The 15501-nt window shown below is 53.2% G+C and overlaps 1 protein-coding gene across 6 annotated transcripts in view; it reads left to right on the plus strand.

The window, feature by feature from the left end:
* The window catches only part of AACS (acetoacetyl-CoA synthetase), an 81107-nt gene that overhangs the window by 46330 nt on the left and 19276 nt on the right, over window positions 1-15501 (plus strand). For 5 of the 6 annotated variants that reach the window (XM_055239065.2, XM_055239067.2, XM_063614757.1 and 2 more), the window contains exons 9-10: window positions 3327-3407; window positions 9168-9292. In XM_055239065.2, coding sequence (XP_055095040.1) covers window positions 3327-3407; window positions 9168-9292 — 206 coding nt within the window. The remainder of the gene's footprint in view (window positions 1-3326; window positions 3408-9167; window positions 9293-15501) is intronic. The other variant, XM_055239069.2, reaches the window with a different exon arrangement.

Raw genomic sequence — 15501 nt, forward strand, 5'->3', positions numbered from 1 at the left:
AGAAATCTTGCAGACAAGGGTCGGGGCGGGGGCAGGTGTATGTGGCCAAACAAGACATTTTAGGAAAAATGGAAATGTGTAACTGTACTTTTATTTTTAGTGCTCTTTGCATACTGCATGTCATTTTTTAAGGGGGGCATAAAAATGTATTAGATATAATATAGCTTGCTCATAAAATGGTCATGCCTGGTATATTTAGAGTGTGGAAAAATCAGGAAAAATTATATGTACTCCATCTTCACTAGGCTCTTGCATCTCTGGAGAAGTGACTAAGCATCTTGCTCGTTTTCTAGAGTTATCTTGACCACAAACTTGAAAACAGTGAGGCAACACAGGCCAGTGTCCTAGGGCTGCTCATAATCCTCCCGATTTAGTGGGGTGGGGTTCTGTTACTGGTTTGTTGGTTTGCATTTCCTAAGTCCGTGAAAGGTGTCAGAAAGCGGCTCCCTTTTCTCTTCCTTTACATGAAATTACTCTCCTGCGCTGAGACCCAGGAAACTTTACGCTGCCTTACCCTCAGGGAAAGCATTCAGACTTGACCATAAATATTTAAGAATTAAGGGAAAAACGATGGATGTAACTAGTTAAGATTCACACAGAGAAATTCTTGAGAGAGGAGGAGGGCCCATCGTTTGTTTTGTGCCATCTGAGAGAATGAGGCTAATGAACCACTGAACGAAGGTGGGCTTGTAGCTCCGCTGTGCTCTCAGCAGACCATGTGAGTGAAGCTGTAGAGTTAAGTGCTGATTTTAAGTGAAAAAGAAAGTGGGAGAGGGATTTGCCACAGGCTCCTAGAATCAGAGTTCCCTGTCCTTTAAGTGGATTCGTGGAAAGATTTAGTTCATGGAGACAGTTCCTGAAAAGTTCGTCACCCCCAAATTATTGCCTACCCACTGTGCAGGAGAACAGATTGTCATGTAACTTTCTAAGAAGCTTTTGAGTGCCTGGGGAAGGGAAGGGGAGGCTGTCTCTTGACCATGACTGGGGATTCTTGTTAAACTGCACCCTGCAGCTCAGCTTCCAGAGCCTGGAGGCAGCCTTGGGGGACTGCAGAAAAGGGCAGTGTATTAGTCTGTTTTTATGCTGCTGATAAAGACATATTGAGGGCTGGGCATGGTGTCTCACCCTTGTAATCCCAGAATTTTGGGAGGCCAAGGTGGACAGATCATGAGGTCAAGAGATCGAGACCAGCCTGGCCAACATGGTGAAACCCCGTCTCTACTGAAACTAAAAAAATTAGCCGGGCATGGTGGTGTGCGCCTGTAGTCTCAGCTACTTGGGAGGCTGAGGCAGGAGAATTGCTTGAACCTGGGAGGTGGAGGTTGCAGTGAGCCGAGATCGCACCGCTGCACTCCAGCCTGGTGACAGAGCGAGACTCTGTCTCAAAAAAAAAAAAAAAAAAGACATACTGAGACTGGGCAATTTACAAAAGAAAGGTTTAATGGACTTAACAGTTCTATGTGGCTGGGGAGGCCTCACAATCATGGCAGAAGGCAAGGAGGAGCAAGTCACATCTTACATGGATGGCAGCAGGCAAAGAGAGAGAATGAGAATCAAATGAAATGGGTTTCCCCTTAAACCATCTGATCTCATGAGACTTATTCGCTACCATGAGAATAGGATGGGAGAAACTGCCCCCGTGATTCAATTACCTCCCACCTTGTCCCTCCCACAACATGTGGGGATTATGGGAATACAATTCAAGATGAGATTTGGATGGGGACATGGAGCCAAACCATGTCAGGCAGTGTCTGCCTGTCTGCCTGGCAGTCTCTGGAGGCTTCACTTGCTGCCGTTTGTGGGTTAGGTGGTGGTTGCCTGTTTGAGATGGACTCTGGAATAAGAATTGTGGCTCCTGAATGGGAGCCTGTGTTGGATAGGATTGTTCCTGGTGAGCTCTTAAAGGGGATCATCTCCTGCAACTGGCTTTTGGAAGCTTTTCCCTTGGGTATGATGAGGGCCTTCATGGCTGGGGTTTAATACACAAGTCCTTGCTTCAGCCCTCTAGGCCCTCCACAACCAGGAGCACCCATGTCATGAGGCAGAGGCTCACATCTGTGGACCAGACTGAAGGGCAGTGGTCACTGAAGGAGCAGCATCCCCGTCTTTCCTCAGGATCTTGTACGAGATCCATTGGAAAGATAGGAAAACCGAGGCTGGGAGCGTGGAGTGACGGGTGCAGGGGCCACTGGCTCCGCTCTGGGTTGTGCCTGGCGATGGGAAGCTTCCTCTCCTCCCCGACCCTGCTGGACATACAGAGTTGCTTGGAACAAGTGTGTTCCGGGCAGTGAAAGATTATATAATGGTAAACAGACACGAGGGAGCTCCTGGCATGCCAAAGAAGATCTCCCAGGTGTGCTGTTAGATGAGGGAGCTCCTGGCATGCCAAGGAAGATCCCCCAGGTGTGCTGTTAGATGAGGGAGCTCCTGGCATGCCAAGGAAGATCTCCCAGGTGTGCTGTTAGATGAGGGAGCTCCTGGCATGCCAAGGAAGATCTCCCAGGTGTGCTGTTCGGTGGAAAAGGCAAAGTGCAGGACACTGTGTCACAATGAACAAAATGGCATTAATAACTATGTGCTGGCATCAGCAAGAAAGACATTCACAGGAAACTGCTAGGACTGGCTGCCTCTGGGGAGAACTGGGTACAGGACAGAGAGAGAGGACGGCTTTTCCTGGTATCTGCTTCAGAGTTCTGGACCGTGCAAATATATTGCCTATTAAGCACCAAAATTAAAAGGTAATAGGGCATAGTGGGTGGGAGGGAGCGGGTCTGCTTGGGTGTTTTAGCCAGAAGCAGGGTCTTGTGCTGTCCCCTCAGCTGAGGCATTCCTGAAATCTGATCTTGAACGTGAGTCCCAGCTACAGTCTTGCTCCGTTGCCGGTGCCCCACTCCCACCACATCCCCCTCACCCCCCTGTTCCCTGTCCCCCATGAGGCTGGCCTAGCACCCGTCCTGGAGGGTTAGGCCCTGGTCTTTTGCCCGTTGACTCTCTTCTCAGGGTCACTTCTCTTCTGCCTGAAGCTGGTGGGCCTCCGTGGTGCCCTTGATGTCCTGGGCACCGAGAGCTCGAGGGCAGACAGGAGTGTCAGGGTTTTCCTCTCCAGACTACAAGCCACGCTCAGCTCTCGGGGCAGAGGGACATGGGGCCATGGCTCATCACAGGGGAAGGGGGGAGCCTCCAAAGTCTGCTTCTCCCAGGAAAGAAAATGGGGATCTGCTGGGGCTTCTTCCTGGCAGCATCTGAGCAGCACGTGGACCAGGTACCAGGTTCCTGGTACTGTATGCCTAACAGAGAGCACCTGCTCCCCTGTGTCTCCCCTGCAGGGCACCCTCATCCAGCATCTGAAGGAGCACCTGCTGCACGGCAACATGACCAGCAGTGACATCCTCCTGTGCTACACCACGGTAAGGGCTTGCCCGGGTGCTGGCCTGTGCTTCACCGTGATAAGGGCTTCCCAAGGTGCTGGCCTGTGGTATACCACAGTAGGGGCTTCCCCAGGCGCCAGCCCATGACACATGGTAAGGGCTTCCCCAGGCGCTGGCCCGTGGCATGTGGTAATGTGTCCGGAATTGGTGGGTTCTTGGTCTCACTGACTTCAAGAATGAAGCTGCGGACCCTTGCGGTGAGTGTTACAGCTCTTAAGGTGGCGCATCTAGAGTTGTTTGTTCCTTCTGATGTTCGGATGTGTTCAGAGTTTCTTCCTTCTGGTGGGTCCGTGGTCTCGCTGGCTTCAGGAGTGAAGCTGCAGACCTTCGTGGTGAGTGTTACAGCTCTTAAGGCGGCGCGTCTGGAGTTGTTCATTCCTCCCGGTGGGCTCGTGGTCTCGCTGGCTTCAGGAGTGAAGCTGCAGACCTTCGCGGTGAGTGTTACAGCTCATAAAAGCAGCATGGACCCAAAGACTGAGCAGTAGCAAGATTTATTTTATTTTATTTTATTTTATTTTATTTTATTTTTGAGACGGAGTCTCCCTCTGTCGCCCAGGCTGGAGTGCAGTGGCGCAATCTCGGCTCACTGCAAGCTCCGCCTCCCGGGTTCACGCCATTCTCCTGCCTCAGCCTCTCCGAGTAGCTGGGACTACAGGCACTCGCCACCACGCCCGGATAATTTTTTTGTATTTGTAGTAGAGACGGAGTTTCACCGTGGTCTCGATCTCCTGACCTCGTGATCCGCCCGCCTCGGCCTCCCAAAGTGCTGAGATTACAAGCGTGAGCCACCGCGCCCGGCCCTGTAGCAAGATTTATTGCAAACAGTGAAAGAACAAAGCTTCCACAGGGTGAAAGGGGACCCGAGCGGGTTGCCACTGCTGGCTCAGGCAGCCTGCTTTTATTCTCTTATCTGGCCCCACCCACGTCCTGCTGATTGGTAGAGCCGAGTGGTCTGTTTTGACAGGGTGCTGATTGGTGCGTTTACAATCCCTGAGCTAGACATAAAGGTTCGCCACGTCCCCATCAGATCAGTTAGATACAGAATGTCCACACAAAGGTTCTCCAAGGCCCCACCAGAGCAGCTAGATACAGAGTGTGGATTGGTGCACTCACAAACCCTGAGCTAGATACAGGGTGCTGATTGGTGTGTTTGCAAACCTTGAGCTAGATACAGAGTGCTGATTGGTGTATTTACAATCCCTGAGCTAGACATAAAGGTTCTCCAAGGCCCCACCAGAGCAGCTGGATACAGAGTGTCGATTGGTGCATTCACAGACCCTGAGCTAGACACAGGGTGCTGATTGGTGTATTTACAATCCCTGAGCTAGACATAAAGGTTCTCCACATCTCCACCAGACTCAGGAGCCCAGCTGGCTTCACCCAGTGGATCCCGCACCGAGGCTGCAGGTGGAGCTGCCTGCCAGTCCCGCGCTGTGCGCTCGCACTCCTCAGCCCTTGGGTGGTCGATGGGACTAGGTGCCGTGGAGCAGGGGGTGGCGCTCGTCGGGGAGGCTCGGGCTGCACAGGAGCCCATGGAGGGGGTGGGAGGCTCAGGCATGGCGGGCTGCAGGTCCCGAGTCCTGCCCCGTGGGAAGGCAGCTAAGGCCTGGTGAAAAATTGAGCACAGCACCGGTGGGCTGGCACTGCTGGGGGACCCAGTACACCCTCCGCAGCTGCTGGCCTGGGTGCTAAGCCCCTCATTGCCCAGGGCCGGCAGGGCCGGCCGGCTGCTCTGAGTGAGGGGCCCGCCAAGCCCACGCCCACCTGGAACTCCAGCTGGCCCGCAAGCGCCATGGCAGCCCTGGTTCCCGCTCGTGCCTCTCCCTCCACACCCCCCTGCAAGCAGAGGGAGCCAGCTCCCGCCTTGGCCAGCCCAGAAAGGGGCTCCCACAGTGCAGCGGTGGGCTGAAGGGCTCCTCAAGTGCCGCCAAAGTGGGATCCCAGGTAGAGGAGGCGCCGAGAGCAAGCGAGGGCTGTGAGGACTGCCAGCACGCTGTCACCTCTCAGGGCTTCCCCGGGCACCGGCCCATGACACATGCTAAGGGCTTCCCCGGGCGCCAGCCCGTGGCACATGCTAAGGGCTTCCCCGGGCGCCGCCCGTGCTGCGCCGTGGTAAGGGCTTCCCTGGGGCGCTGCCTGTGCTGCACTGTGGTGAGGGCTTCCCCAGCGCACAGTGTCGAGTTGGGCCCGCTCCTCCGCCCACCCTGCCTCAGCAGCGTGGAGTCCATGCCCTGAAACCAGAACTCAACTCAAGGTGTTGGAGGCCTTCCTGCCCTTGCTGAGCACTGACAGACAGAAGGTTAGGACAAGTTAAAGGAAGTGTATTTTACCCAGAGCAGGAGAACTCAAAACACCAAGAGCTTCCACAGTGATCTAGCTACAGGTCCTGGGTGGTGCTCCTGTGCTGAGTTTTTTTTTTTTTTTTTTTTTTGAGACGAAGTCTAGCTGTGTCACCCAGGCTGGAGTGCAGTGACTCGATCTTGGCTCACTGCAACCTCCACCTCGTGGGTTCAAGCGATTCTTCTGCCTCAGCCTCCTGAGTAGCTGGGACTACAGGCGTGCGCCACCACGCCTGGCTAATTTTTTGTATTTTTAGTAGAGATGGGGTTTCATCATGTTGAGCAGGCTGGTCTTGAACTCCTGACCTTGTGTTCTGCCCGCCTCAGCCTCCCAAAGTGCTGGGATTACAGGCATGAGCCACCGCCCCTGGCCTGCCGAGTCTTTATGCCCAGTGGAATGCAGCAGGCACATGCCTGACCTGTGAGGTCAATGCCCAGGGCCCTTCTGTGCCCCTTATGAGAGACTCTCTGGGACTGCCCACAGATGCAGGAGGGAGGACAGCACGTGGCTGTCCCCGTCCCCCCCCACCCCGTGACCTCACACAGGTGCAGGACAGTATCAGCACCCCCCCCCCCCGCCCCGTGACCTCACACAGGTGCAGGAGACTGTCAGACCCCTGGGGCTGCACACAGATGCAGGAGTGGGGACAGATCCCCGGGACTGCACACAGATGGAGGGGGGGACAGACCCCTGGGATTACACACAGATGCAGAAAGGGTCAGACCCCTGCGACCTCACACAAGCACCGGTGAAGGTGACAGATCTCTGGGATCTCACACACTCAGGAGTGGTGACCTTGGGTGTGTTTTTGATGTGTGACTGTGGAGAGGCCCCTCCCTGTTCTCTGTGACCAGCTGTGAATTAATAAGGGGCTTGAGACAAATGATTCAGGTGTTTTTCTGCAGGGATTTGCTCTACAACCCACCCCTGTCCCCAGTCCCTAACGTAGAATACCAGTGCCAGCCCCACCCCCACCATGGACCCTTGTGTGCCGGGTCGTTTTTCAAACATTTCAGGGCGGGAAGCCCAGGCAGCAGCATCAGTGCAGTGTCTTTACGGAGGTGCAGAAAGCTCCCAGCAGCCAAGATGATGCAGGATTCAGCAGCCTCCCTGGGACACGGCAATTTAAAATGGGAGGGTCTTGTATTGAGAGGAAAGATACAATGGAAAGAACTCAAAAATTTGGAGCAGTTTTCTCAGAGGCATTTCATTTTTACTGGAAGGATCCTGCCCACTAAGAATCAGGCAGTTAGATTTTTCCTGGAGCAGCTTGACCCCACCTGTGTTCTTTTATTTTTATTTTCTTTTATTTTTTTATTTTTTGAGATGGGGGCTCACTCTGTCGCCCAGGCTGGAGTGCAGTGGCGTGATCTTGGCTCTCTGCAAGCTCCGCCTCCCAGGTTCACGCCATTCTCCTGCCTCAGCCTCCCGAGTAGCTGGGACTACAGGTGCCCGCCCCCACGCCTGGCTAATTTTTTTTGTATTTTTAGTAGAGACGGGGTTTCACCGTGTTAGCCAGGAAGGTCTCGATGTCCTGACCTCGTGATCCGCCCGCCTCGGCCTCCCAAAGTGCTGGGATTACAGGCATGAGCCACCGCGCCCGGCCTCCCCATCTGGGTTCTAACAGCAGCCTTGGTGGCAGTTGTTTCATGTCCTGCAGCCCTGGGCCCAGCCTGTACTGTGACCCACCCTCCCTCGCTTCCTTCCCCTTCCTTTCCCTCCCTTCCCCTCCCTACCTCTCCCTTCCTTTCCCGTTTTCCCTTTGCCTTTTGTCCCCCTTTTTCCCTTTGCCTTTCTTGTTTTCTTTTGACAGTCTCACTGTTGCTCAGGCTAGAGTGCAGTGGTGATCATGGCTCAGTGCAGCCTCAAACTCCTGGGCTCAAGTGATCCTCCCACCTCAGCCTCCACCATGTCTGGCTAATTAAAAATTTTTTTTTTCTGGAGACCAGGCACGATGGCTCACGCCTGTAATCCCAACACTTTGGGAGGATGAGGTAGGTGGATCACTTGAGGTCAGGAGTTTGGGACCAGCCTGGCCAACATGGAAAAACCCTGTCTCTACTAAAAAAACAAAAAAGTTAGCTGAGTGTGGTGGTGGGCACCTGTAATCCTAGCTACTTGGGAAGCTGGGGTGAGAGGATCACCTGAACCCAGGAGGTGAGCCACGATTGTGCCACTGCACTCCAGCCTAGGTGACAGAGTGAGACTCCGTCTCAAAAAAAAAAAAAAATTGTTTTTCCATAGAGACCAGGTCTCACTGTGTTACCCAGGCCAGTCTCAACCTCCTGAGCTGAAGTGATCTTCCCACCTTGCCCTCCAAAATGCTGGGATTACAGGTGTGAGCCACCAGGCCTTGACTCAACTTTTAGCAGCTTTGTTGGACAATGAGGTGGCCAGGAATGCTATGCTGCTCGGGGCTTCCAGGCACTGGTTTCCTCTTTGTTGAGAAAGCAGCTCAATGGACAGGTGTGGTGGCTCATGCCTGTAATCCCAGCACTTCGTGAGGCTGAGGCAGGAGGATCCCTTGAGGCCAGGAGTTCAAGACTAGCCTGGACAACAAAGTGAGACCTCATCTACAAAAAATAAAAAAATTAGCTGGGCGTGGTGGCTCACATCTGTGGTTCCAGCTACATGGGAGGCTGAGGCAGGAGGATCACTTGAGGTTAGGAGGTCGAGGCTGCAGTGAGCTCTGATTGTGCCATGGCACTCCAGCCTTGGGTGATAGAGTGAGACCTTGTCTCAGGGGAAAAAAAAAAAAACAAGAAAGCAACTCAACTAAATGGAGACCTTTGGCTGCGTCCTTGTGCCCTCTGCCTTTGTGCATGGGAAGTAGGTGTGGGTGGGCCTTCCAGGGGATGTTGGTTTTGGGTCACTGTAGCCCGCATGATTTGGGGACGGCACTAGGCTGTGGTGGATGGGAGGCAGGTTCCTGACACCATTCATCATGGATGAACAATGTCTTGGGGATGGTTCCGTGTCAGTCCAGACCTCATTCTGTTTCATGGCTGCGCAATGGCTGCCGTCATACTGCTGGGGGTCAGGTGCTGTTCGGAATGCCTCATGTGGGTTCAGTGACTGTGTAGGAGTGTCAGTAGCAAGTGTGCACTTCCTGTGGCCTTGCTTGTGTCGATAACACCTACATTGCTTCGTCTCTGTCACCAGCAAGGGTGCAACAGATGTTCTGTGATGCGTCTTCATGCACATGTGTGAATATGTCTGTGCGATTCACTCTTAGATGTGCAGTTGCTGGGCCAGAGTGTCCTGCATTTGAAATGGGCAGTTAGCGCCAACCTGTGACTCCATCTTAGGTGGTTTCTCAGGGACACGGGAAGCTGAGGGGGCAGCGCTGGGGGGAGCTGCCTAGCGCCCGCTGAAGCCGCACCCCTCTTATCTTTGCAGGTCGGCTGGATGATGTGGAACTGGATGGTGTCCATTCTGGCCACAGGAGCGGCCATAGTCTTGTATGATGGCTCCCCCCTGGTACCCACGCCCAACGTGCTCTGGGACCTGGTTGACAGGATAGGGTAGGTACCAAGATGCCATGCTCAAAGCAAGGGACAGGTAGCACCAGGAAGGCTCCTTGGGATCAGATGCAGAGCCGTGCCTGCCTTCTACCATGGTCGGGGCGTCTCCGGCATGCTCTGCCTTTGTGGACGCCCCCTCTGCAAGAGGAGGGCATGGGAGGTGCCAGAAGCAGAAGGTGAAGAGGGAGGGACACCAAGGGCCAGGGCTTTTCCCTCCAGAGTGAGGGCTGAGAAAAATCCTACGGGCAGCATGTGATCTCATTTCTTTTAAGAATCTATTTCTATTTTTAAGATTTTTTTTAGTAAAAATTGTATCGTAAGGCACGCGGCATGGTATTTTGCGGTGTATACATAGTGAAATGAGTACGGCAGTCAGGCAGATTCGCATTTGCATCTCCTCTCAGTTACCTGTTTGTTTTTAGCAAGGAAAGCACCTGAAATGGACTCTCTTAGCAAAGTTCCAGCGCTTATTACATAGTACGGCATTGTCAGCTGCAGTCATCGTACTGTGCATTCATCTTGTTTCTCTAGTTGTGGCATTTCCCAGCAAAAGGAGGAAAACTGAGGGTCGCTTAGAGTCCTGTTTCACACAGGTTCTGCAGACTCAGGAGTGAGATTGTATTCATCCATTTTCCTACTGCTATGAAGAAATGCCTAACAGTGGGTAATTTATAAAGAAAAAGAGGTTGAATGGACTCAGAGTTTCACATGACTGGGGAGGCCTCACAATCATGATGGAAAGTGAATGAGGAGCAAAGGCACGTCTTACCTGGCAACAGGCAAGAGAGCGTGTGCAGGAGAACTGTCCTTTATAAAACCATCGGATCTTGTGAGACTTATTCACTATGGAGAGAACAGCTCGGGAAAAACCTGCCCCCATGATTCAGTTACCTCCCACTGGGTCCCTCCTGCGACACATAGGGATTATAGGAGCTACAGTTAAAGATGAGATTTGGGTGGGGACAGCTAAAACATATCAGAGATGAAGTGAGGTGAAGGCTGAACGCACAGGGGAGGTGTGTGGATAAGTTCATGAGGGGTGGGTGCAGAACCTGTGACTGGGGGACTGCGTTGCATTTGGATTTTCTGCCACCTTTCTCCTGAGCCCATTGGCAGGAGGAGAGCCCTGTTTGTCCCTAGCCGTCCCCAGGGGCTGGCGGCCGCCTGTCTTCTAGGGTCTTCCTCACCTCATCATAACTGCACTGAGTGCTTCCTGGGGCCCTGGGAGGTGGTCACTTCTTTCCTGTGGCCCTGGCTGGATGGTAGACAGGAATTCCATGAGCAGAGGCGGGAGCCAGTTAGGAGAGACACATTGGGTACCCTCCTGGTGCCTGAGAATTCTGCAAATGGGGATAGGTGTAGTGGTCCCTGCCCCCCCCCCCCCCGCTGACCCCAACTCCTTCTCATCATCATCATTAGAAGGCATCATGAGATCCAGTCTCGTCAGCACTTTGCTGATGAATTAATCACAACTGGCTGGCATGTTCTGGCCACTGTGGTCTTGGTCACCCTTGGCCTAATGACAGTGTTTCCAGAGATAAGAATATAGAAGTTGCCAGAGCTCCAGGGCCCAGAAACAACCATGCTCTGAAATGTCCTAATTACATCGAATCTGTTCATGGGGGGAACAGGAGCCACTCATGTTTTTAAATCCTTGGCCATTAAACATTTTAAATATAACTTGGCCTGGGTAATATTTAAATCCTGACATTTGGCTCACAATCTTAGTGAGGAAGGCTATTTCCTAATGAGATTGTTTCCAGCAAAAGGTTAATCAAATCCCCGGGAACTTCAGATGGCTTTAGAATCTTTACCCTTTTACCCTTAAGCCAGGCTCCAAGTGGAGGAACTTACATTGGTGTGTTGGGGAGGCAGGCACTGGGTCGGGGGTTACTGGAGGAGGGGTGGAGAGGGAAATGTACATCAGTGGGGCCCGGTGCTAATGAGATCCAGCGATGAAGCGTCCCAGGGCGACCCTGCTGTGTGTGTGCATGGGTGTGAGTCTGCGTGTGTGCACAAAAGTGTATGTGAAAGTGTGTGTGCGCGTGCATGGAGCGTGATCATGTGAAAGGGAGCATGGGAGTGCATATGTGCATGAGTGTATGTGCACATACATGTGTGAGTGCAAGTGAGTGCATGGATGTGTGTGCATGTATAGGTGTCGGATGTGTGTGCGTGTGCATGCAGCTGTGAATGTTTGCTGTACATGTGGGTGCATGTGTGCCTTGTGTATGTGTGCATGTGCCTGTGTACACGCGTACATGTGCGAGTGTTCACAGCACGGTGGCTGGTTCCATGCCGTAATCACGGGCCCTGGGTTGGCCAGAGCACTGAGGCTGACTGAGGTGTGGTCGTGCTGTCGCAGGGCTCCCTCTGGGTGTGGCCTTCGCCCCTCTGGGAGAGCGTCCTGTGCAGTTTGGCGAGGCAGGTGTGACTTGGCACCTGGGCAGGGGCTGCGGGTGAGGGGCTCTCGGAAGGATGCAGGCTTTAAACCACTGCACTGGTCACCACCAGCAGTGAGAGGGAGCGGGTGCTGGGTGGGGCAGGACACTTCAGCTCAGTTCTGTCCACCTCCAGGAAACTGAATATTGTGCAACAGCTGAAAGCAGTTATGGCAAACCCTGTTTTGTGGCAAGAGGCGTGTGGGACAGGCACAATCCTCGTGATGCTGTCTCAGTTCCTCTGATTAAAACCCATGTCTGTTAGTAAATGTGGGGTGAGATCTCTGTTGATTACCAGCATGTCAGCTCCCAGCCTTATTGACACATTCGATCAAAGAGCGTTTATTTTGTAGGCACAGACAAGATAATTTTAAAAGATGAGTTTTCTTCTTCACAGGGGTGTGTTTCTGGGTTCTAGTGAGGGGACTATTCTGGATAGAATTAGGGCCAGGACCCCGGGGACTTTGTCCAGTTTGTTAGTAGTGGGGCAGGTGTGGATGTTGTCTAGGTTGCCCGGTTTTGCCTGTCTCTGAATGGGGCCATTGTCTAAGATGGTTCTAGAGGGCAGGGGCCTCGCGGGCGAGCAGGCTTGTCCTGCTAAGGAAGTGCATGGGTTGGGTAGCACTTTGCCGGGATCTGCACCCCGTCTGTGCTGGACTACGTGCTCTGAGCCAAGCTCCCTGCTGGGTCCTGGGTGCCACACAGCAGTGACCAGGGGCCAGCACGCTCTGTCCTCATGGGGCTGGCACTGAGAGGGGGAAGGTAAGGAAAAGAGACCAACCTCAGGCTCTGAGGAGTGCTGTCAGAGACCTGGGGTCAGGGAGTCCTCGAGAGGTCTTGGCATTTGGGCTGAGGCCGAAAGGTTCAGGAACTCCTTTTGCAGGACGGGAGATGTGTACTTCAGGCAGAGGGAACCACGAGGAGACGGGCCTAAGATCCATGTGTTGTGGAAGCTGGAAGGGACCTCCTGTGGCCCGAGTGTGAAGGGCTGATGCGGGGCTGGGGGCAGGAGCAGGGGTCAGAGGGGTGGGGACTTTTGGGGCTGCTTGGAGGGTGAGTTTTTTTTTTTTTTTTTGAGACGGAGTCTCGCTCTGTCGCCCAGGCTGGAGTGCAGTGGCGCCATCTCGGCTCACTGCAAGCTCCGCCTCCTGGGTTCACGCCATTCTCCTGCCTCAGCCTCTCCGAGTAGCTGGGACTACAGGCGCCCGCCACCACGCCCGGCTAATTTTTTGTATTTTTAGTAGAGACGGGGTTTCACCGTGGTCTCGATCTCCTGACCTTGTGATCCTCCCGCCTCGGCCTCCCAAAGTGCTGGGATTACAAGCGTGAGCCACCACGCCCGGCCTGGAGGGTGAGTTTTTCCCTGAGTGGAATGGAACAGTAGTGGACACAGAATCAGGAGAACACTGATCTGGTTCATGTTATTAAAAGGGCAGTGTAGGCCAGGCGTGGTGGCTCACGCCTGTAATCCCAGCACTTTGGGAGGCTGAGGTGGGCGGATCACCATGTCAGGAGTTCGAGACCAGCCTGGCCAACATGGCAAAACCCCGTCTCTACTAAAATTACAAAAATTAGACAGGTGTGGTGTCGCAGGCCTGTAATCCTAGCTACTTGTTAGGCTAAGGCAGGAGGATTACTTGAACCCTGGAGGCAGATGTTGCAGTGAGCTGAGATCGCCCCACTGTACTCCAGCATGAGTGACACAGAGAGACTCCAACTCAAAAAAAAAAAGCAGTGTAGCACCTGAGTGAAGAGAGCATTGCCGGGGCAGGGGTAGGGGCAGAAGCTGAGAGACTGAGGTTGCTGGAGCCCACAGGCACAGTGGCGACCCTGGAGGGGCTGCCTGTGGGCTGATCCACACTTGGCTCCGCACAGGGCTCTGGGCAGTCGCAGGCACCAGGTCCCAACGGTTTAGGGCCCTGAGACTGTCTCATGCTTTGGCGCAGCGACCCATACAGTACTTGTTAGAAATAAGATGTGGCATGAGTGCCCGCAGGTGGGCTCCTGTGCTTGCAAGAGCTGAATGGTGTTGCATTTCCTAACCGTCTTACGTGCACCCTGGAGATAGATGGAGGACTTTGCCGTGTCTTCAGACAAGCAGGGCTGTGACTCACAGGCCGGAGAGCACCACCTCTGAGTGCTGGCGGAGCCTCACCACGATCAGGGTTTGCGGAGTCTTGCCTGCACTTAGATGCACTTTAGAACCACAGAAAGCCTTCAAGTTTTCTGTGGGTGAGCAGTGGGGGGATTGCACAAAACCCGTGTGTTGTTTGGGCGTGGCTGTTGGTTGGAGAGCTTTGTACCTGTAGCTGGAGGAGGTCACTGATGCTCAGGGCCGGGTGATCACCATTAGAGTCATGAGGTCTCCATCCTCTGTTAGTGATACTTGCAAAGGAAGTGACACCTTAGTCCTTGGCTATGAAGTTGAAGTAGTTAATCAAACTCTGAGTTTATGAAAGAAGCATGGGGGACGGTGGGAGGAGCTAGTTTCCCTCCCCCAAAACTCCAGCCATCTCTAGGGTACAGTGGTGGCTTTGTTGGTGGCAGGGTGGGTCTGGGGAAGTAAGAGAACGAAGGTGTGGGAGGTGGAAGGACCATGGTAACCTGCCTCCTTGCATGGAGGGAGACCCACCCTGCCATTGCCTTAGCCACGCCCAGCCCAGCCAGCCCTGAATTCCGGGATGTTCTGTGCCATGTTGCCTCGTGGCTTCAGACAGCAAGTGCTATGACAGTCTTCCCTGGGATGAGTCTCTCCACCGAATGTGCAGGACTGAGGTTCTACTGCCCAGTGACCCAGAAGAGTCTGAATCTCACAGCCTCCTCTAGGCCCCGAAGAGAACAGTGTTCTTTAGTTGGACCGACTGAGTTTACATGTGAAGGGCTGCCTGGCTGGAGGAAAAGCCGAGGAAGGAAATAGCATATTAGACAGGGCTGCCCTTGAAAATGCAGTGATGTATATTCAGCAGCTTGTGTTGTTCTGTGAGCACAAATGCATAGAACGGTGGATTCTGAACGTTCAAGAAGAGCTGCACTTTTCTAAGTTTCATAAAAACGTGAACTTGTTTAAGAAAAGGGGATGGGTGGAGAGTTTCAAGTATGGCACATGTATTAACAAAGAAAGAATTCTCCCAGCACTTTGGGAGGCCAAAGCAGGAGGATCACTTGAGCCCAGGAGTTCAAGACCAGCCTGGCAACATAGCAAGACCCTGTCTCTCAGCTGGGCATGGTGGCATACACCGGTAGCTCTAGCTGCCTGGGAGGCTGAGGTGGGAAAATCACTTGATCCCAGGAGTTGGAGACTGCAGTGAGCTGTGATTGCACCACTGCATTCCAGCTTGGGGCAACAGAAGGAGACCCTGTCTAAAAAAATGATAATAATAATTCTGTAGCCCTCTTTTCATTGGTGAGTGAATGTGTGAGGATAGAATTTGAGGGGACTTGATTTTATGGCCTCCTTTGGTCCCCCAAGATACAATACTCTGCAGTTGGGAAGATAATGGGTTCGGGTGAGCGACTGTTTTATGTGAAGCCTTGTGGTAAAGGGAGCTGGCCCTGCATGCTGGAATCGGCATAAAGAGCAGTCAGTCAGGTGCACCTGTGAGCAAGGCAGGTGCCGTGACTCAGACTTGAGTAAACACAAAGTATGAGTTCAACCCAGAAAACTGCTCTCTCTTGGGTTTTGCAAACTTGTCAGAAATAAATCACTAACTTTAGAAAGCTTTGGTGCGAAAGCCTTGAATAGTTCTGGTGTTTTCTTTCCTGCCTGCA

The sequence above is a fragment of the Symphalangus syndactylus genome, chromosome 13, assembly GCF_028878055.3.
Source record: "Symphalangus syndactylus isolate Jambi chromosome 13, NHGRI_mSymSyn1-v2.1_pri, whole genome shotgun sequence".
NCBI lineage: Eukaryota > Metazoa > Chordata > Mammalia > Primates > Hylobatidae > Symphalangus > Symphalangus syndactylus.